Below are 21,815 nucleotides of genomic sequence, written 5' to 3' on the forward strand. Positions count from 1 at the left end.
TTTCTAATTGTGGTTGAGAAAAAAATTAGAGCACATATACACTTAACCACTCAAAGATATCTGAATTGTTGAACTTTTACTTATGAAGAACTTTGCTCAAATGCCTGTATTTTGTGTGTTTATTGATAAATAGGAATTAATTCATGGTATTATCCCTCAGAATATGAAATTTCACATACCACACTGCACAGTATTCTATTACCGCTTTTAACAAATAAGGCCCCTCAAATACATACTGTTGTAGTTGCTTCTGACTCCTCTCAGGTTCTTTGCACAGAATAAAAGTGCATGTCCAATTTCAACCAAGAACACTAAGGGACCACCAGGGATCCCGTGGTCTATAACTGAATGGTTGAAAAGGTAGTTTGCTTTAATGTTATAGGGTACTTCAAGGATTTCACATTTCTAAAATCACCTTGCCTTTACAAAAGCCACATAAAAGTAGATTATAAATTCTTTGTATTTTGGGTGTTTTGTTTTATCTGAACCAACTATGTTGTGACCAAAAGTTAAGAAAAAGTCTTTGTATTACAGTTAAGTATACTGCCTCCTAAAACCTAAATCAGATGATAAGAGGATATCGAGTATTTCAGATCTGACACCACTTTTCATAATTAGGAATGTATTTTATAGGTGAATGACAAAAAAAAAAAGCCCATGAAATGTGCCCCAAACTTGGCATAGAGTAAAATCTACCCTCTCATTTTTTATGTTTTGACTTGTTAAATCTTTCGCTATCTATACATTTCCAAACCTTACACACACAGGCCTGGAAACAAACCAGGAGTCTTGTGCCAACCACAAAAACTTTAAAAAGGGGATCAGGAGTTGGCATGTCATTTCTTCAAAGAAAATTGGAACATTTATTTAAGAATGATGGCTAAGCTGAGTGAAGTAAGTCAGTCGGAGAAGGACAAACATTATATGTTCTCATTCATTTGGGGAATATAAATAATAGTGAAAGGGAAAATAAGGGAAGGGAGAAGAAATGTGTGGGAAATATCAGAAAGGGAGACAGAACATAAAGACTGCTAACTCTGGGAAACAAACTAGGGGTGGTAGAAGGGGAGGAGGGCGGGGGGTGGGAGTGAATGGGTGACGGGCACTGGGTGTTATTCTGTATGTTAGTAAATTGAACACCAATAAAAAAAAAAAATCATAAAAAAAAAAAAAAAAAAAAAGAATGATGGCTAACTCAGGAGTTGGCTAGTTAGGGAATCCTCTGATCAAGGGAGAAAATTAAGAGTCATGTCTGAAAGTTGCCAGCAATGTTTTCACTTCTTACCTGAAGGAATAAATTTCATCCAGCCCATCTTCACCTTCTAAAGACCTCATCACCTTTTTCACCATCCGAATACCTTCTTTTTGCTGCTCAGTAATTCCTTTTAGAGGAAATGAGGATCCCTGGTGGTCTGAGCGTGAGTTACCATCTCCCGGGTCCCCAGTGCCATCCTCCTTGCCAATGGGGAAAGGCAAACTACCCAGAAAAGATGAGCAGTGGTTAAGAAGACAAGCTCTGAAGCCAAATAATAAACTGGGCTCTAATCCTGTGACTGTGGCTCGCAGACTATGAGAAAATGAGCTTCAAATTCCTGTCAGTGGTGATTATCTACTTATTCTATCAGCTTCAAGTGACCGAAGCCTTTTTTGGTTTAGTAAAGGGGGGAATTTATTGGTTTATAGAACCAAATAATTGAGAGTGCAGGGTTGTATACGGCCTGAGGATGACTGGGACCAGTCTCAAACACCTCAAGGACTACCCACCCCTTGCATGGTCTCCATGTTGTTTCCCTGTGCCCTCGTGCTGGCTTCACTCTGACTGGCTTCCGCCACATCGCCTCTGAGCACACTCGAGCACACACTGCCCAGGTGCACAACCAATGAGGAATGGACTGAATGTTTAATGCTCTGGTCTCAAGTTCAAAAAACCAGGTATCAGTGGTAGGCTGGGGACTAGAAACTGTCATGAGGTTAAAGTGTAGGAAGGTTTGCTTCCTAGAAAAATGTGGGTTGGGGAGCCCTGGGTGGCTCAGCAGTTTAGCGCCACCTTCAGCCCAGAACATGATCTGGAGACCCGGAATCAAGTCCCACGTTGGGCTCCCTGCATGGAGCCTGGTTCTCCCTCTGCCTGTGTCTCTCCCTCTCTCTCTCTCTCTCTTTCTGTGTCTCTCATGAATAAATAAATAAAATCTTAAAAAAGTAAAAAAATTAAAAAATAAACAACCACATTTAATACTATCTATTAGATGGATAGATTTCTATCTCCATTTCCTAAAAAGCAACTGAAGCTACAGAGATGAACTAATCTGGCCAAGTCACAGCCGGTGAGTGACACAGCAAAGACACAAAGCAAAGTTCTTTCCAAGGCAGCATATCACCTCACGGCCACTGAAATGCAACCGATAAACTTTCCACTTCACGCAACATCACCTATTGGTCACCATTATGTGGATGGTTATTTTTAAGGTGATTTCTATACCATTTTATTTGCTATACTTAAGATAGCATTTCCTGTTTAAATGTTTTCTACATGTACTCCACGTGACAGAAAACATGCCTTGCATGACCCATAGGGTAAAGAGGTTCCAGGGAGCAGGGTAAGGAACAGAGGGTTTGCATCAGGCCATTGCTGTTTCCACTACAGCCAACTGGAAGAAGGGGAGAATGACACAAAAGTGAAGAGTCAGGAAGTCATCCTGGAAAAAGAAGTTACAGTAACAGTTCTTTCTACCCTGCTTTTGACCAGATACAAACTTTCTCAACAGTCAACAGAAGACATTAAAAACCAGGTCCAAGGAATGAGCCTGATCAGAGCACAGTGCCTATTGGGCCTGTTCCAACTGGAACAATCAGTCATACCTGGGATACATCAAACAATAAAACCAGAAACTCTACTTGGTATGCTGGAGAGTGATAGCACAGGAATAAAGCATATTGCCTAAGAAAAAATACAACGGATCAAATCAGGAGTTTGATAACAAGGCTATGTTGTCTCTTCGACAGACTTTACAGTATCCCTCAGACAAGAAAGCCCTTTCCAATGACACTGACTAAAGTGCAGTATGCTTCAACCATGTAAAGGCATCCTGGAATTATGAACAGGAAGAGGAGCCAGGCAGGGCTTCTGAAGCACTGAGAAAACCTCAACTCAATAAGAAAAGAAGTGTCATTCAAAAAGCACTTAATTTCTCTGAAGTGCTATCTTAACAAGTATCAGTTTGATGAGTTATTCTCAACCATTTTTCTACAGTTCTACAGAAAGGAGATGCCCCTCAGCCATCTTAAGAGGTACATACATGCAAGAGAGGTTCTTAATTCCCCATGGCTGGCATTTCAAAGTAGCCAAAGGCTTACTACTCTGAACTGGAAGCTTCCTGGTATAGCTCTCAATGTGAAAAAGGAGTGTCCCCCAAAGACTAGTAAGTCAACGTCCTATACCATCACTCTGCTTTTGCCAAAAACAGGACAAGATAAAACTGGTTTCATATGCAGCAAGAAGCATTAGTGTGGTAAAAAAGAACTTTCTTGTTAGGGACAGAAGATAAAGTAAATGCCTGGGGTGGGCAGGGGAGCATTCAAGTTACTGGGGAAGGAGGGACTTTATCTTGCAACAAATTGTTAAGTATTTTGTGAACATTATTTTTTTTAAAAGAGAGAGAGAGAGAGAGTGTGTGTGTATGTGTGAATGGAGTGGGGGGAAGGGGCAGAGGGGGGAGGAGACAGAGAATCTTAAGCAGGCTCCATGCTCAGCACTGACACAGATGCAGAGCTAGATCTCACAACCCTGAGATCATGACCTGAGCTGAAATCAAGAGATAGACACTTAACCAACTGAGCCACCCAGGCAACCCTTTTGCCAACATTTTCACCTAGAATCTGTATACTGCATTTCTAAATACACACTAGCAAATTACATTTTACATACATGTGTGTGTCCTTTAGATTTGAAAAGACTTAAAAAAAATAAGCATTCTATGTGCTTAAAATAATTCTCAGGTTGACATTTCTCTCTACCCTCAAAGCATCTACTGCCTGCAAAACACTACTCTAGAGCTGTTTAACAAAAGGAACCATCAATCTGGTAATTGTTTGGATAAAGTCCTCTTTGTGGGCAGGAGATAAACTGAATATCCTCAAAAGATTCCTCAATTCTTTGAATCCAAGAGCCAACAAACATCTCCTATTGAGCTAAATTCCTGTTTCACTGTGACTTTCATCCCTTTATCACTAAAACTCAGAGTTCCTAGAACAGTGGGTGCTTCAGCAAATGTCTGCTGAAGTCAGTCACCTGACATATTTCGACTCTGAGCACAAAGAGAAGACTTGTGGGAACCAAGCACTCTAGAAAGGGGCCCCACTCCTTGCATTATAAGAATGCAGGATTGGTGTTCAGACATTATTCACATGGTCTTACAAGAACTGCAGAGAGATGCCAAATTTCTTCAAGTTATGGATTATAACATCCAACTGGTCTTTGCTGAATGGGCTGCTGAGGTCAGTGAACACTTCAATATGTCTCTTCTCAAACTTCTTTCCTCTAAAAGAGAGAGTTATCACAGTAAGAAATCATTTTCCTGAATTACTGCCTACAAACTCAAATGTACTTGGTCACTGAACCTCAGAAAGAGGTTAAGAAATGAATCTAGATATAGTTAACAAATGTGATTATATTCTAGAATCCCCATGTATCACTGATGCTCAGTTAAGTTCCTAATAACATATAATTAAATATCTATAATCTACTAAACATATAATCAAAATTTTTGAGTATTATGGAAATATTAAATCCCTGATTTTCCAATTCTAATTTCAGTTAAAGATGTGGTCACTGTCATTAAAAGATTCCTTTCCAGCCTCCACTTAGGCAGAATGTAAACAAGGAACTCTCCCAGTGACTACAACTTCAGACTTGCAAGGGTTCACTTTCCAAACACCCTTGTCTGATTCTACTCACAGGGCCAGTGGCAGGATTTTACATAAAATGTACAGAGTTTGAGAAATGATAATCAAATCTAGGCCTCAGATTTTGTGCAAATGTTCTTCCTAATAGTCAAGGGGTGAGTAGGTATGTATACATCCAAAGACCCACATTTCAAAGACACAGCAATTAAGTAAGTAATGAATTAGGAAGCTGTGGCCAGAGTTATGCAACTTTTATAACACTACAATTCCACTTTTTTCATGTTTTTAAGTTTTTACTTTAATTTCAGTTAATTAGTATATGGTGTTATATTAGCTTCATGCATTTAATTTCAGTGAGATTAGGAACAATAACATTTTTTAAAGTTCCTGGTAATTAACTTAAGCCAAATAGGAAAGAACTTGAAATAAGCCAAACATTTATTTTTCCCAGAGAAATTCCCATCAATATAGCCCTTCCTCTTTTTAAATTAAAAAAAAGAAAGGGTGAACTGGACCACTGAATTCTATCAAATATTTCTTTAGTCACACAAACATGCAGCTCAATTAACAATGAATCACAGTGCATGGAATACATCAACATGCAATTTTTGTCAAGAGACTCATTCCATCTCCCTTCAATTGAGACACTTACACAGTTTCTTGTTGAATCACATCCATGCATACAATGAGTGCATCCAGGACTCGGCTAGTTAAGGGCAGATGATATCACTAAACTGTCCCTTTATCCCAAGAACATAAAACTTTTTTCCAGTGAGGTCAACAGGGCTTGAAACTATGGACTCCGGGAGGACTCTGAGGATTTAAAAGTACTTGCCAAATTGCCTTTCTTCTAAAGTTTATTTCACTAACATATACTCAATTTTGCTATGTATTACAGTATACATCCTGAAACACATAATCAGAAAAAATAAACCCAAAGGTAATCTAACATATTCTCACTCAATAAAACAAAAACTATGATGCCATTTTACAATATCTAGAATCCATTTTTGGTGATTAGTCCATTCCTAAAGTGAGCTATAATTTAGCATTTCCAAGTCACTCAGCACAACTGCACCTCCCAGTGATCAGGGATAGCACCACTGTTTAGAAAAGAGTAACCCCTTAAATCATAGCATCTATGGAAGAAATTGGAAATTTCAGTTTAGGTCAGTCTGACTTTTGGCTTTCCCTCTGTCCAGGAAAGCACAGGGAAAGCTAGTGCTATATTCTACAAATATCTTCTCTACATTTTGAATCTACATTCAAACATCTCTAACCATCTCCACCATCAATCCCTCTGCACATATCAATACACAAATATACCCACTGGTATCTTCCCCTTTTGGTGCTCCCAACCCCTCAGTATCACTGGTACAGAGAAAGAGCAAGTGACTGGAGGGCCTGACCCAACCCAGTTAATTTCACATTAAATCCTAACACACAACACCTCCATGTCCCCAGAGCCAAAAGCATCATATACTCAGAGCTGGGACTCTGGGGAGCCTCATCAAACTAGATTATGATTCCCAAGATTAAAGGAAATTTCTTAAGAATCTTCTCTGGCTGAAAAAGGATACAGTCAGCTTGTTGAGAACCTGGTTGGATTTTTCTTTCAATGTCCTCCAGCAAGTCAAAATCTGGTAGCATCAGGTGTCTGTGCACTGTGATGTTCTGATACTGATCCTTACCAGCAAGGGCATTCTCAGTACCATCTGTACCAAAAAGGACTAATGCAATTTCATCCCTGCTCTCAGCAAACACCTAGAGAAGAAAATCAGAAGGTTAGGAATCATTGAGTACCGCCTGGAAGCCATTAGATACCTAATCTTCAGGGATTAAAACAAACATACCTCCTGATGGCATGTCCCTCCAGCCACTGTCAACAACAGAACACGGGGCTAGATAGCCCACTGGTCAATGACAATTCCTAGGCTCTAAGAAGACTTTCACTGAGTTCATTTCTTTTTTTTTTTTTTTAAAGATTTTATTTATTTATTCATGAGAGACACAGAGGCAGAGACCCAGGCAGAGAGGGAGGCAGGCTCCCCACATGCGGTCCAATGTGGGACTCGATCCAGGAACTCCTCCAGGCACTCCGTCTGAAGGCAGACACCCAACTGCTGAGCCACCCAGGTGTCCCACAATGAGTTCATTTCAATAGAACGTAGGAGTAGGACAGTGATAATTGCTCTTGCTGACTTCCAATCAAATCAGACTCTAATTCTCAATGAAAACTAAGTATGGATAATTAGTTTTTAATCAATTTTATAGTCTATCTTTCCAGAATGACTTTTCAAAGTTTCAATTTTCCATAGGATTAAAAAAATAATTGCTGGTTCATGTCCTCCTTCCCAGCAATTTCACTTACAGGTATGGATACCATAGAGAAATTCTTATACATGTACTTAAGAAGACAAGGACAAGAACATTCACTTCAAGAGAGTTCACTTGGGACACTGTTCGTAACAGGGGAGAACTGGAAACAAATTATCCATCCACAGAATGCAAAAACACACTGCAGATTATTTACACAGCAAAATATTACACCTCAATAATAATAATGAAATGTTATATAAAATAAATTTGTGAATAAAATAATTAAAAATAATAAAACGAATTTGTGCATGTTTATCAGTATGAATAAATCGTAAAAACAAAGGTTGAGAAAAAATAAGTTGCAGAATTATATGTACCAAATAACGACGTTACACACTTTTAGAAAGCTTCACGTGATACTAAATATTACTTAGGAATATATTTATGTCCAAAAGTATAAAATATGCATGATACTGACTGAAAATTCTGAGGAAAAAAGGAAAGAGAATTAGGAACAGATACACTGGGGGTTTCAAGTTTATCTGGAACTATTTTTTAAGAAAAAAGAAAAAGAAATCAACTATGGCAGAACTCGAGGACTGTATAGTGGTAGGCAATGGGAAAATAGCTTTTCACTATTCTCTGTACTTGCCTCTTTTATGAAACACTTCATAGTAAAATGTAAGAACAAAAAACAGTATCTGACACAAAAAGTGGTCCTGTTGCCACCTACTTAACCTAAGCCTTTCCATCAGTGGAAGAATGTTGCATGGGGAAGAGGATGGAATTCCGCCATTCTTCATTTTTGTTTGGTCTATTACATTGTCCAGTGTGCTAACAATTCAGATGCAATTCCCAATTGCACATGGAGAAAAAATTCCAGCTGTTGAGGTTCAAAACTGTCCAGCACACCATGAGGCAGGCCAGTTAGAATTTTATATGTGTCCTGGACAAGACTTCATCTTCAAGCAAGGTAATCTTGCTCAACAACAAAACGTCAGCCAGGAGAGGGAAGGAAAGTTTGAGTGCAGCAAAAGACTGGCACAAGCTCCTATTTCCTAGTCATCCAGATTCAGACTCCCATGGAGGAGCTAGAGCCAAAAATAAAAACTGAAAGCACAGTTTCTCTTTAAAAAAAGAACAAAAACAAAAACTCGAGGGGCATCTGGCTGGCTCAGTGAGTAGAGCACGCAACTCTCAATCTGGAGGTTGAGTTCAAACCCCCTATCGAGCAAGGAGACTACTTAAAAAAACAAAACAAAACAAAAAACAAAAACTACACATTGGGGCATAGCAGCATTACTTAAACACAATTAACACAAATTACTGTAACTAGGAATGGGGTTAGAGGCCTTCTCTTCTTGACACATCAAGGACTCCAGCTCATCAGAATTTGTTAAAATCTAAGATGACAGGTGGGATGTCATAGTGCTTAATGAAAAGGGCAATATCCAGAAGAAACAACAGAGGTATCCGGGAGGAGCAGCAGTTGCCAATGAAATGAGGCAGAACTTTGTGGGCTTAGCAAAAGTAGCAGTCATACCAGGTACAAGGGACAGAAATCAACAGGGGGGTCTAATTCACCCCCCACCTCCCATCCCCACCCCCCCAGATATGAGCTGGTTTTAGTGACTTGCTTGACTCCTAACAGCAGAAATGATTTTGGGGGATTTCTTTTCTTTTCTTTTCTTCTTTCTTTCTCTCTCTCTCTCTTTCTTTCTTTTCTTTCTCGTTCTTTCTTTCCCTCCCTCCCTTCCTTCCTTCCTTCTTTCTTTCTAATTCATAGAGACACAGAGACAGAGAGAGAGGCAGAGACACAGGCAGAGGGAGAAGCGGGCTCCATGGAGGGAGCCCGATGTGGAACTCGGTCCCGGGTCTCCAGGATCACACCCCGGGCCGCAGGCAGTGCTAAACCGCTATGCCACTGGGGCTGCCCATTTTGGGGGATTTCTAAAGTTAGGTCATAAAAAGTCACATAGGCAGGTCTCTTAGAATACCCACTCTTAGGACCTCCCTTCCTAGAACCGGATGCCACACTGTGGGAATCCCAAGTTAATGGAGAGACCACACGTAAGGGTTCTGGAGGACAGCCCCCAAATAAGCCCATAGCCATCAAAGAACATAACTACTAGCCATGGGAAAGAGCCATCTTAGATGTCTGGCTCAGATCAGCCTTCCAATGATTCAGCCCAGCCAACATCTGAGTGTACCTGCAGAACAGGCCACGAGAGGCCCAACTGAGCTACCCCATCATCCCCTAAAACCATGAGAGAGGATGATTTTTTTTAAATGTAATTTAAGACATCAAGTTTTGGGATAATACGTTATCAACAAAAGGTAAGTGGAATAGGCACAAAGTAGGTGAAGGTTTGTTCAACATTACCAGGTTAGTAAATGACATGACAGAGCAAAGATCAAACCCAGGCCACCTGGCTCTAGAGACTTGTAAACATTTTTACATTGCCATATATCTGATCAAAATTATAGTATCTACTGGAGGAGCCAAAACAAAGGAAAAAAAAATGTCAAGCTCTAGTAGTATAGTTGGACTTGCACAGAAGTATATGTAAAGCCCAAATATATTGAGGTTGGGGGCACCTGGGTGGTTCAGCTACTTAAGCATCTGGCTCCTGATTTCCACTCAGGTCCTGATCTCAAGATTGTGGGATCAAGCCCCATGTTGGGCTCCACGCTCAGCGTGGAGTCAGCTTGGGATTCTGCTACTGCTGCTGCCCCTCTACCCACTTGTGTTTTCTAAATTTTTTTTTTTTAAATAAAGTACCAAAAGTACTAAAGCTGGACATCATAAGCAGACTGGTATATTACATTACTAAATGGAGACAACAAGCAACTAAAACACAAATGATAAGCTCAAGGCCAGTCTGAAACTTACCTGTCGCTGCACAAACATGGTTATCACCTTCTTTGCTAGTTCAAATGGGGATTCTTCACCAGGAAAGGAATTACCCATGGCAGAGCCCACATCCATACACAGAACAACAGCTGCCTAGAAACAAAGTCCCAAAGAGTGAGAAAATGTTAATAATGGTCATAAAAAAAGAAAACAGGTATGGCCTTTGCTTATTTCACCCACAGAACCTGTACTCTAGTGGATTAAGGGGATGCAGGACAGAGGGAAGGGGAGTGTTCTACTTAGAGAATGTACATAAAGATATATAAATATTTACTACAAAGAAACTTTAAATAGTCCTAATACTTTCTGAAAGACAGAAGCCAGGATAGGAGCACACTCCAGGAAGCTACTGTTCCTCTGGCCTGAGCCCAAGAATAAACCTATGGGGACCAAACCTGAAAACACCTGTAGGCCAGAGCCAAGGCCAGCACAGCTGAGCCCAAAATACATCAGACAAACTGCAACTGATTTGCAGAACCATAGGCATGAGAATAGATATATTTTTGGTAAGCCTCTGATTTGGGGGTAGCTTGTAGCATTTTTGTGGCAACAGGTGACTGCTACAATCTATGTGTACTAAAACTATATCCCCAACAATTTATATCAGTTTGTGAACTGGGATCTAAATGAAGACTAAGACACCAAATCTATCCTAGTAGGGGACAAAGACACATAAATAATAACAGCACAATATTCCATGACAGACGTGTGCAGTGGACACCAAGAGAGTACACAGGAGGGGCATCCAGCCAAGGCTGGTGGAGAGGATGGTGGAGGGGATAAAGGAAGTGTAAGGAGGCAGAAAAGGCTTCTGGACGTGATCTCTGGGTGAGTCTTAAAGAGTGAAGAGTCAATCACGTGAATAAGGGGAGTCACAGGTAGAGGAAACCACATAGACACTTAGTGATTAGACAGCAATCACATTTGTAGGGACTAAGGAAATAGGGGAAACTAAAACAGTTACATACAAAGTTCTGTATCTGGCATCCAGAATTCAACTGAATGAGTTGGAGGAGACCTGAACAAACAGCAACTCAGGATTTCAGTGGATTATAATATGAGTCACCAATATGACACGGCTACAGCACTACATTCCCCGCACCTACTTCATACATTTTTAGGCTGTATCAACAGTGCATGGAATTCAAGGAAGGAAAATGGTGAAAAAAGGCTAGATTAGCAATCTGAAGACCTGCGATCCAGTCCCACCTTTATTACCAATTAGCTCCGGGTCCTTGGGAATGTCACTTAACCTTGCTGTTAGTTCACAAAGGTAGGAAGCAGTTGTTGGACTAGATGAGATCTAAGGTCTTTTCCAGAGTTAATGCTTTTTGACAATAAGTCTCACCTGTACTTTGTACTTATAAGACCTTATCCGACAAACTGTGGGCAGTTCTGAGCACGTCTTAAGAGAAAGACTAATTACAAAAGAATATGATATAAGCATGTTAGAGAAAGATCTATAGAACATGGGATGTGAGGAATAGTTTGGAAAAACTAGATATCTGAACCAAATGAAAAGATTTAGGGGAACATGATATTCCCTCCCAAATATTTGGCAGCTGTGTTATAAAAGGACTGGTCAGAGAATGAGAGAGAATGGATTAACAGAAGTTACAAGAAGATTGGTTTGACTCCACATAAAGGAGAAAAATAACAGTAAGAAATGATCAATAAAAGAACCAGTGTTTTCTGAGGCAGTGATCTCCCGATCCTAGAAGTGTCTGAAAAATCTGGGGCAACTAGGTGGCTCAGTCAGTGAAGCATCCAACTCTTGAGCCCAGGTCAGGTCTTGGTCTCAGGGTATGTGTTCAAACCCCACATTGGGCTCCATGCTGGGCATGGAGCCTACTCAGGAGGGGAAAAAAAAGGTGTTTGAAAAATCTGGATGAGTTTCTATGAGAGAAGCTATAATGATTTCTAAATTTGGTTATGTCTCAGACAATACACAGAAAAGAGTAAGTTTTTCCTAGTTTACAAAGCAATAAACATAATGCACTAATATTAAGAAATGTCAGGAGTAAAGACAGTACATTTGAAGAAAGGGTGATAATAAACTACAAAATTCCTTTGAGAACAATAAGATTTATACCCCCTAGTGTCAATGCCCTGAGCATAAGAATCTGAAAAAAAAAAATTTAAGGATCCCAAAATATGTTGCTGCACTTCTCTAATACACCAGAAAATGGTTTTAACCAGAAAACTCTAAGTTAGAGGAATAAAAGTCTTTTATTAGGAATCAAGTATCCAAAAAACAGCATCGAAGGATTTCACAATATGGAGCTTCTTTCCGGAAGCAGAAGAGTAGTCGGTGTGACACTTCAAGTTCTTTTCTGGCAGCAGTAAGAAAACCAGGAAAGGGATCCCTGGGAGGCCCAGCGGTTTAGCGCCTGCCTTGGGCCCAGGGCCTGATCCTGGAGTCCTGGGATCCAGCCCTGCGTGGGGCTCCCTGCATGGAGCCTGCTTCTCCCTCTGCCTCTCTCTCTGTCTCTCGTGAATAAATAGAATCTTAATAAAATAAAATAAAACCAGGAAAGGCAAACTGAGCAGCGTAGCAACTCTTCACTTACACACGGAAACAATGCAAGCTGCTAGAGTTTGAGGCAAGTGCACCTCCTCTAAACAGCTCCTGCACCAGAGCTGCAATGTTTTCAGCAGCTGGGAGGGGAGGACGAAAAGGCTAAGTGGCACCAAATGTTCATAGTTGCTTTATTTTTTTTTTAATTTTTTTTTTTATTTATTTATGATAGTCACAGAGAGAGAGAGAGAGAGGCAGAGACACAGGCAGAGGGAGAAGCAGGCTCCATGCACCGGGAGCCCGACGTGGGATTCGATCCCGGGTCTCCAGGATCGCGCCCTGGGCCAAAGGCAGGCGCCAAACCGCTGCGCCACCCAGGGATCCCTCATAGTTGCTTTAATCAACATTTCCCAACGAGCAGCTGAGGGGACTAGGGGTCAGTTGCTGAAACCCCTACCTTGCCCACCTGTACAGAACGCCGCCGCTCAAGGGCCTAGGCTTCGGGTGTGCGGATGAACGAGTAACACTCTGGGACGCACCTGCCCCAGGCGATCATTCAGGTCACCACCACTCTCTGCCTCTATGGAAAAAAATCCACTTACGCACATTCCTCCTAACGTCTATCATTCATCTGGGACACGGAGGGCCACACAGACAGGGCTCTGGAGCAGGCGGCGGGGGTTCGGGTGTGAGCCCCGCCTCTGCTGGGCCGGATACCCGGGGGCTAATCACTCCCCTTCCTCCGCCTCTTGGTTTCTCGGCTGCGAACCTAGAACAGCCACAGCTCTCCGCCGCCGGGCTGGTTGCGAAGTTCCACGAGTCGGGGAGAAAGCGCTTAGGTCAGCGCCGCCCACACCAAGCTTCCCATAACCGTGACAGCGCAGAGCGCTAGAGGGGCGGTGATGATGATGCTAAGACGCCCTCCATCCCAAGACAACTGATTCACTCACGCGCCTCTCAGGCTTCACGCATCTGCGGGTAAGGTCCTACCAAGGCCACTACATACATTGCATTTCCCTACAGATGCTAAAGACCCAGGCTCAAAGAAGTGGAGGAGGGGGAGGAGATAACGAAGAAGGGGGGACCAGGGTAACGAAGAAAGGAGGCGGGCGTGACCCCGGGTCCCGGGATCACGTCCCGCGTCGGGCTCCCTGCGTGGAGCCTGCTTCTCCCTCTGCCTGTGTCTTTCCTCTCTCTCTCTCTCTCTCTCTCTCTCTCTGTGTGTATGTTTCTCATGAATAAATAAATAAAACCTTTAAAAAACAAAACAAAACAAAAGCCACGCTCTCCCTACCTTGCTCCTGGACGCCGCCATGTTGCCGGGGCCTCCACCGCCCCTTCCGGGCGGGAACGTCGAGCGCGGCGGCCGCCAAGGTCCGGGGGGAGTCGCGGTCCCGGCCGGAGCGTCGTAAAAAGGAGCCCGCTTTCCGCGGAGCCCGGAAGGGGCGGGGAGCCTGGGCGCTGAGGCTCCGCGCATGCGCAGTCGCGGCATCCCGCCCCGGCCAGGAGCCTGCGGGCGGGATGCTCGCTGCTCCTGTGTCCGCGACTTTACCGCGTTCTGCAGCTCGGCTTCCTTGCGTAGTATGAACCCAAGAAGCCTCAACTTCTTTTTCCAAGAGTTCGTTTTGCATAGAGAAGCTGGGCAGAGCGCGATGGCGTTGGAGTCACCTGCTCGAAGAACGGTTTTCCGTGCGCTCAATAGGGGGAGGGATTCCTGCCTTTGCAGAGGAGCTGGGAGGTGCGCGGGCGGGGGGGGCGGGAGGTGGGGGGAAGCACCTGCTGAGGCCCCCCCGTGCGGAGAGGTGCAGCCAGCTTGGACGGCAGGAGGGGACACTTCATTTGGAGGCTGAGCCTAGGGAGATGCGCGGGGGGTGGGGGGGGGGGCGATGCAAGCCCGACGAGCTCACCCGTGTAGGAAACGGTTCGGGGTGTTGGAATGAGGTCCAAGAGCTGAAGCCAAGAAAGAATTCTTGAGATGTCTTTGGTGCAAAAAAATGTTTGTTTGTTTGTTTGTTTGTTTGTTTTAAGATTTTATTTATTCCTAAGACAGGTGGAAACCTAGGCGGAGGGAGAAGCAGGCTCCCTGGGGGAGCACCGTGCGGTGCTTGATCCCTGACCTGAGGACCACGCCCTGCCCGAGCCGAGCCCAGCCGAGCCCAGCCGGAGCCGGAGGCGGACACCCAGCCGCTGAGCCACCGGGTGTCCCCTGCAGTGCAGTCAGTGACCTTACAGAGGCAAGGTCGAGAGCCAAGAGCAGCAAAGAGTTCTAGAGACGTCGTTGGTGCAAAAAAAAAGGTGATGTTATTAAAGCAAGGGGACAGGACCCATGAGCAGAAAGAGCTGCTGCTCAGGGATTGTGAGGGGTGACTGATGATGACCAAGCCCCGGCGGGGCAGCACACTGACAAGTCCTGGACAGGCAGAGGGACATTCCTCTACCGACTCATCTGCCTCCATGTTCATACTTCCCAAAGGGCAAAAGGCAGTCTTAGCCTGACCCCCAAGGTCCTGTGAGCCTACTTTAACATATAAAAATTCCTTTAGAAATTTCCTTTATCTCGGGATTCCTGGGTGGCACAGCGATTTAGTGCCTGCCTTTGGCCCAGGGCGGGATCCTGGAGACCCGGGATCGAATCCCACATCGGGCTCCCGGTGCATGGAGCCTGCTTCTCCCTCTGCCTATGTCTCTGCCTCTCTCTCTTTCTCTGTGTGTGTGACTATCATAAATAAATAAAAATTAAAAAAAAAGAAAGAAATTTCCTTTATCTCTAAAACCCCCACCCCCAAGATATGTGTTGGCGATCATCCCCCAAACGTATGGCCCACGGATGTACATCCGAAGGGTCACTTGAATAAGGTTTTATTAGACGGTAATGATGAAGTTTTGGAATATAGGTGAAGTCCAGAGCTGACGACCAAGAAAAAATTTTGGGGACGTCTTTAGTGCAAAATGACGGTTTCATCAGAGCACGAAGATAGGACCCTCCTATCCTCCTAGTGGCTGATTATGTACCCTGGAGTTGGGGGAGGTAAGGAAAATGGAGATTTCAAAAGGATTTTTTTTTTTTAATTTATGTATTCATGAGAGACCCACACAGAGAGAGGGAGACAGAGACACAGGCAGAGGGAGAAGCAGGCCCCATGCAGGGAGCCCCATGTGGGACTCAGTCCCAGGTTTCCAGGATCATACCCTGGGCTGAAGGCAGGCAGCGCTAAACCAGGGAGCCACCTGGGCTTCCCTCAAAAGGACTTTCATCTGCTAAGGAGGACCTACAGGATACTGGAGGCTTTGCCGTTGCCAAGTTAAAGATTGCTTTTGAGGGATCCCTGGGTGGCTCAGCGGTTGAGCGCCTGCCTTTGGCCCAGGGCGTGATCCTGGAGCTCCTGGCATGGAGCCTGCTTCTCCCTCTGCCTGTGTCTCTGCCTCTCTCTCTCTATGTCTATCATGAATAAATAAATAAAACCTTTAAAAAAAAAAAAGAAAATCTAAAAATAAAATAAAATAAAGATTGCTTTTCCCTCTAGCAAGGCATTAACATTAGAACAACTGGAAGCTTCCTGAGGAATGTCACACATCCCACCCCGGGCAGGGGTCCTTTGTGGGCTATCACCTGTGCTTTGTCCTCAGCTAGCCCTCTGTTCCCTGTCAATAAGACCCAGAAACTTGATGCCCTCTCTTAATTCTTACCTTTATACAAAGTTGTCTGCCTCTGGCGTGGGACAGCCACCTAAGTCACCAGGATGCTTGCCAATCTTAGGACTCCCATGTCTAATGAGATCCCCTCCACATCCCTGTTCTAGCCACTTCTGGCCATGAGACCTCCATTGCGAGGCGGCTAAAACCAGTACCTGATAGAATTAAACCCAACCGGGGACCATTTCCTAGGGAAGTTGGCTGTAAGGACTACATGTGTTGGAATGTCACTTAGACCATGATGGGTTTCTATATTGTTTTCCGTCAACGCCCTCTACTAACTACTTAAACTACAAAATTGGGTAAACTTCTCCTTGTAAAACTTTTCTATTATTCTTCATGGTTTAAAAACGGCAGGTTTTGCCTTCCAGGCAAGGTATTTTGATCCATCCCTCGTAGTCTAGAATGCGATGGGGAAGGGCAGGCCTCCCTCCTACAGGGCCTTTAAGGACTGCCGTTGTCCTTGTGATTTTGTTTTGGGGGTGCCTCGGGTCGCTTTGACACCAGGAACCTCTTGACATCCTGCACCATGTGGGGCACCACCCGGGGAGTCTGGTGGGATTTTCTTTGGTAATGGACCTCCTCTCTTCAGTCCCCAAGGACTCTCCCTTGAGGTGCCTTTATACTCCTGGAGACAGTTTGTATTACAAAACTTAGGGAAGGACTGAATTCCTCTAACACTTCATGGCCTCAGTGGAGTCTGTCCACTAGATCTCCTCTGCAGGCGATAGGGCAAATCGCCCAAACGTGTCTGCTAGTAAACTCCCTCCTGATGTTGGATAACAATGATCTAAATTGGCCTCCTCCGAGTAAACCCAGGGTGTTGGAGGAAACACAGGCCATCCCAGATGAAGGAGACTCTTGACTCTTAGTCTCACTGTTCCTCCTGATAGATATGGGGGTTCCTCCCTCAATCATTTCCCTGGCTAATGGCTATAATTGGAGACAGCCATGGTTTGTCTACCTCAAAACAGGGACTTCAAGGAATATTCCCAAGCAGCTGCCAAAATTCTCTTTGTTTCAGGGGAATTCCCTATCTTCTACCAACTTGGACTACCTGTTCCCCTTGTTGGTGGAAAAATGGCGTCTGCTCCTCTGTTGAACTGATGAGCTCTAGAACCGGGAACCCTTTCTCTGCCTCCTGGTAGCACTTCACCTCTTCTGCCTCACCCTATTTCCGCACCACCTTGGCTGCAGCCTACAAAACTGGCTTCTATACTATCCTTGGTGCCTCTGGCACCATTGGCTCCTACCCTCACTCTCAAGGAGCAAAGAAGAACACTCCGTGGACTTAACACCGTCCACTCCAGATTTCCCCACCAGTGTCTCAGGTAAAAAATTGGCAACGGGGAACAAAGTGACTTTTAAGAATGGGCCCAGGTGAAGTATATTCAGTATTTAAAGTTTGTGGGGCAGCCCCGGGTAGCTCAGCGGTTTAGTGCCACCATCAGCCCAGGGCCAGAGATTTGACTATCTCTGGAAATGAGGGTTATTTTAAAGAGAAAAAACTATGTTTCCAAGAACACACCTTTGTGATTGTAAAATTCTAGTTCTGGTTGTCTTTAAGTGTTGTTTACCTAACCTAGTCAACTTGAGGTAAACCAAGAGAAATTGCCTCAATAGCTCATGTATAGACAATCTTTTTCTTATTCTTTGGGGATAATAGGGCTCCATGAGCATATGATTATTTAAACAGCTTTAAAAAAAAATGGGATTGATTCCCTAACAAGTGTATAATCCAGCTAGCACTCTAAACAATTCTCTGTGGCTGGGATGACAATCAGTTCCCTAAAAGCCAGAACATACCCTACTCTAGGGTAAACTATGGACTTAACAGAGATAATGGATGACCTTTCTTTATGATTGGATTAGATGACACATTGGATGCCCTAAATTGTATGATGGTCTTCTAATGTGACCCAAAGGCTATGTCACTCTAATTCGTGGCCAAGGCTTCAATAGGCCTACAATAGGCTTCAATAGGCTTGTGGGCTTTGCCTGGATACACAGATGCATTATTACCATTACCAACCCAGCCAAACTTCCAAATTTAAAACTGGACATGGGGCAGCCTGGGTGATTGAGCGCCTGCCTTCAGCCCAGGGCCTGATCCTGGAGACTCGGGATCGAGTCCCACGTCGGGCTCCCTGCATGGAGCCTGCTTCTTCTGCCTGTGTCTCTGCCTCTCTCTCTCTCTCTTATGAATAAATAAATAAAATTAAAAAAAAAAAAGTGGACATGTTTTATGTTTCATTGTTACAACCACCTAGCATCCATCTTTGTTCCCTCTTCAAGACTAGAGAATGTTGTTTGGAATGTGGAACCTCTTAATAAGTACATGGTCAAAGCCCTAAATAACAGTGTAGAATTTCTCTATTAAATACTAAAGTAATAAAACTGTGTGAAGCATTTTTACAAAATAGAATGGCATTGGTCATTTTAAGTGTTGAACAAGGTAGACCTTACACTATCTTAAAAAAATAATGCTGTGTATACATTCCAAATGACCACAGAAATATTTCTGGGTTTCTATCTGACATGAATACTCAAATTGGTGCTTTAAACAATCTCTCTTTAGTTATTGCTTTAAACTCCTGGACTAGAGGAAAATTATCAAAGGTTGATGTCAAAGGTCTTTACTTTCTCATTATAATATTAACCTTATTTTGTTGTTTCTGGTGTCTCCCTGCCTACTGCGAATACTCCACTGCCATAACTTCCAGCTGACAGATGATCCTTTCTACCCAAGGAGGTTCATGTGTTGTCCTTGTTGGATTCAACTGTCTCCACCTTTCATAACTCCCCCATACCTTCCCCAACTGACCAATATTAACCCATGGGTAGGGGCCTCTCTACACCCCTACTCAGTAGGAAAAAGTTACAGAAGATGAGACCTTCCACCTTCAACAACCTTAAAGATTTAAGGGTCAAAATTGTTCAGGGGGCAAATGATGGGGGAACTGGGCTAACAGTACAAAGTACAAGCCTGGGGCAGTACATTGACAAATGTTTGAATTAGGCAGAGGGACATTCCTCCGCTGCCTCTGCCTCAAGGTTCATACTTTGCTAAGGGCAAAGGCAATCTTAGCCCAACACCCAGGACCCTGTGAGTCTATTTGAACATATAAAAATTCCCTTAGGGCACCTGGGTGGCTCAGTGGTGGAGCATCTGCCTTTGGCCCAGGTTGTGATCCCGGAGTCCTGGGATCTAGTCCCACATTGGGTTCCCTGGAGGTAGGGAGCCTGCTTCTCCCTCTGCCTGTGTTTCTGCCTCTCTCTGTGTCTCTCATGAATAAATACATAAAATCTTTTTAAGAAATTCCATTAGAAATTTCCTATCTCTAAATCCCCAAGATACGAGTTAGCCATCATCCCCTAAGCATATGGCCCATGGGTATACATCTGAAAGGTCTCATGAGGGGATCCCTGGGTGGCGCAGCGGTTTGGTGCCTGCCTTTGGCGCAGGGTGCGATCCTGGAGACCCGGGATCGAATCCCACGTCGGGCTCCTGGTGCATGGAGCCTGCTTCTCCCTCTGCCTGTGTCTCTGCCTCTCCCTCTCTCTCTGTGACTATCATAAGTAAATAAAAATTTAAAAAAAATGAAAGGTCTCGTGATTAAGGTTTTATTAGATGGTAATAAGTGACCTTTTCCCAACAATAACTAGCCACCTCAAGGTCCTGGAAACCTTGCTTCCAGAATTCCTTAGAGAGTGGGCTATCCCCAAACCCTTCCCAACTCCCAGCTATATAATTAACCACTCCTCACAGGCCCGGGGCAGCAGCTGTTTCTGCCCATGGGTCCTGTCCTCAGGCTTTAATAAAACCACCATTTTGCACCAAAGACCTCTCAAGAATTCTTTCTTGGTCTTGGCTCCGGACCACACCCCACCAAACTTCACTTATATTCCAAAATTTCATCAATTATATACTTGGGAGGGACACCTGGGTGGCCCAGCGGTTGAGCCTCTGCCTTCGGCTCAGGGCATGATCCCAGAGTCCCGGGATCGAGTCCTGCATCGGGCTCCCTGCATGGAGCCTGCTTCTCCCTCTGCTTATGTCTCTGCCTCTCTCTCTGTCTCTCATGAATGAATAAATAAAATCTTTAAAAAAATATATACTTGGGAGTTGGGGGACATTGGAAAAGGGAGGTTTTCTAAAGAACATTCTTATGCTAAAGAGGACCTATAAGATTGGAGGCCTTGCCATTGTCAAGTTAAAATTATTTTTCCCTTTAGTAAAGCAAAACAGTAGGACAGTTGGGAGTTTCCTGGAAGAATGTTATAGTCTGCCTATCACAAGTCCTGGTTAATGGGCTGCAGGTTATAAGGAAATTTAATTTACATTCCCTTCTACCTTTGTTTCCCACATCAATGTGGATGTATGGGTGATGTTAGGGCTCCAGGAAATTAAGTCTATGGGTCCCTGGAAGTTAGGGTCTTGATAAGAATGCTTTTTTCTAGTAAATCAAGAGATTTGTAAACTGAGGGAGACTCCCATCCCACTGGACTGTGAACTCTATTAACCATTAGTTTTTCCTTTCCCTTAGTTTTGGGGCAGCCAGGAGTGCCTGAGGAAGGTCACACATAGCCCACCTGGGAGTGGGGTGTCAGCTTGTGCTTTGTCCTCAGCTGGCCTCCTGCTCCCTCATCAACTGTATGTAACCCTCATTCAGACCCAAACCTTGGTTATGGGCTGCCACACGGGCATTGCACATCTTTGTGAATGACGAAAGAAAACTATCTTGTCCTTCCTGGAGTTACTGATCAATAATCCTATTCCTCACATCCCTTTACGCTAAAACTCATGATTCCTGCCTGTATGCTAATCTATAATCTCAGTGAAAAAGGTACCATCCCTATAACTTCATTTTCCAGATCATTTTCTGCCCTGTGAAGAGTGCATTTCCCTGGCAGCTGTCCTAACTTTGGCTTGAATAAAAAAACTCTTTCTTACTTTCAGAGATTCTGAAAGGTTTGTTCATTTTGTGTCAACCATTTCAGTGCTTTTATCTTGTATGCATTTCTCTTCCCCCCCCCCCCCCCCTTTATCCCTCTTGTCTCTCCCTCTTCCCCAATCTCTCACACTCACCTCCTCCAGGGCAGGTTTGTTTGTTTCCTGGAAGAAATAGAAGAGATTCTAGTACCTCTGCTTGTTTGTGTCTCAAGGGCAGAGGGTGGGGGCAGAGGAAATGATGTTAGCCACTAAGCATTTGGAACACTGCAAAACTGAAGTTTGGGGTGAAACTTTCAGGTTATCTAAACTTTTTAAGACTTAGCATCTTGTTTCACTGAAAATCCTGGAGAATAAAGGGTTTATTCCCCCTTGGACTTGAATCAATATGAAGGTGTTGCTCAAAATCAGTAGGTAAGTGGTTAAGTTTTCCTGCTTCTGGGCTTTTACATACCTTCTTAGAGCCCTTCTGAAATGATTTCAGTTTCTTCCTCTAGGTTGTGAGCCTAACTAGGATG

At 43.7% G+C, this 21,815-nt stretch overlaps 1 protein-coding gene and 2 long non-coding RNA genes across 5 annotated transcripts in view; 2 read left to right on the top strand and 1 right to left on the bottom strand.

Annotated features, from left to right (window-relative positions):
- LOC140625625 (uncharacterized) overlaps window positions 1-7,446 on the top strand; it is a 39,450-nt gene extending 32,004 nt beyond the window's left edge. Inside the window, exon 3 of the long non-coding RNA XR_012024972.1 lies at window positions 7,261-7,446. This is a non-coding gene — a long non-coding RNA (uncharacterized lncRNA). The remainder of the gene's footprint in view (window positions 1-7,260) is intronic.
- XRCC5 (X-ray repair cross complementing 5) overlaps window positions 1-14,148 on the bottom strand; it is a 92,064-nt gene extending 77,916 nt beyond the window's left edge. The window contains exons 1-6 of one of the 3 annotated variants that reach the window (XM_072813074.1): window positions 13,948-14,148; window positions 10,115-10,228; window positions 6,483-6,666; window positions 5,555-5,603; window positions 4,415-4,537; window positions 1,286-1,477 (exon numbers count right to left, since the gene is read on the bottom strand). In XM_072813074.1, the coding sequence (XP_072669175.1) occupies window positions 1,286-1,477; window positions 4,415-4,537; window positions 5,555-5,603; window positions 6,483-6,666; window positions 10,115-10,228; window positions 13,948-14,145 (860 nt within the window). In that variant the 5' untranslated portion in view covers window positions 14,146-14,148. Of the gene's footprint in view, window positions 1-1,285; window positions 1,478-4,414; window positions 4,538-5,554; window positions 5,604-6,482; window positions 6,667-10,114; window positions 10,229-13,119; window positions 13,229-13,255; window positions 13,278-13,947 lie in introns of those variants that run through there. The other 2 variants (XM_072813075.1, XM_072813076.1) reach the window with 2 other exon arrangements.
- Window positions 14,119-18,578, top strand: LOC140625624 (uncharacterized). Its single transcript, XR_012024971.1, has 3 exons — window positions 14,119-14,391; window positions 14,704-15,681; window positions 17,371-18,578. It is a non-coding gene; the product is annotated as an uncharacterized lncRNA (long non-coding RNA).
- Window positions 18,579-21,815: the final 3,237 nt, after the last annotated feature.

Source organism: Canis lupus, chromosome 36 (genome assembly GCF_048164855.1).
Source record: "Canis lupus baileyi chromosome 36, mCanLup2.hap1, whole genome shotgun sequence".
NCBI lineage: Eukaryota > Metazoa > Chordata > Mammalia > Carnivora > Canidae > Canis > Canis lupus.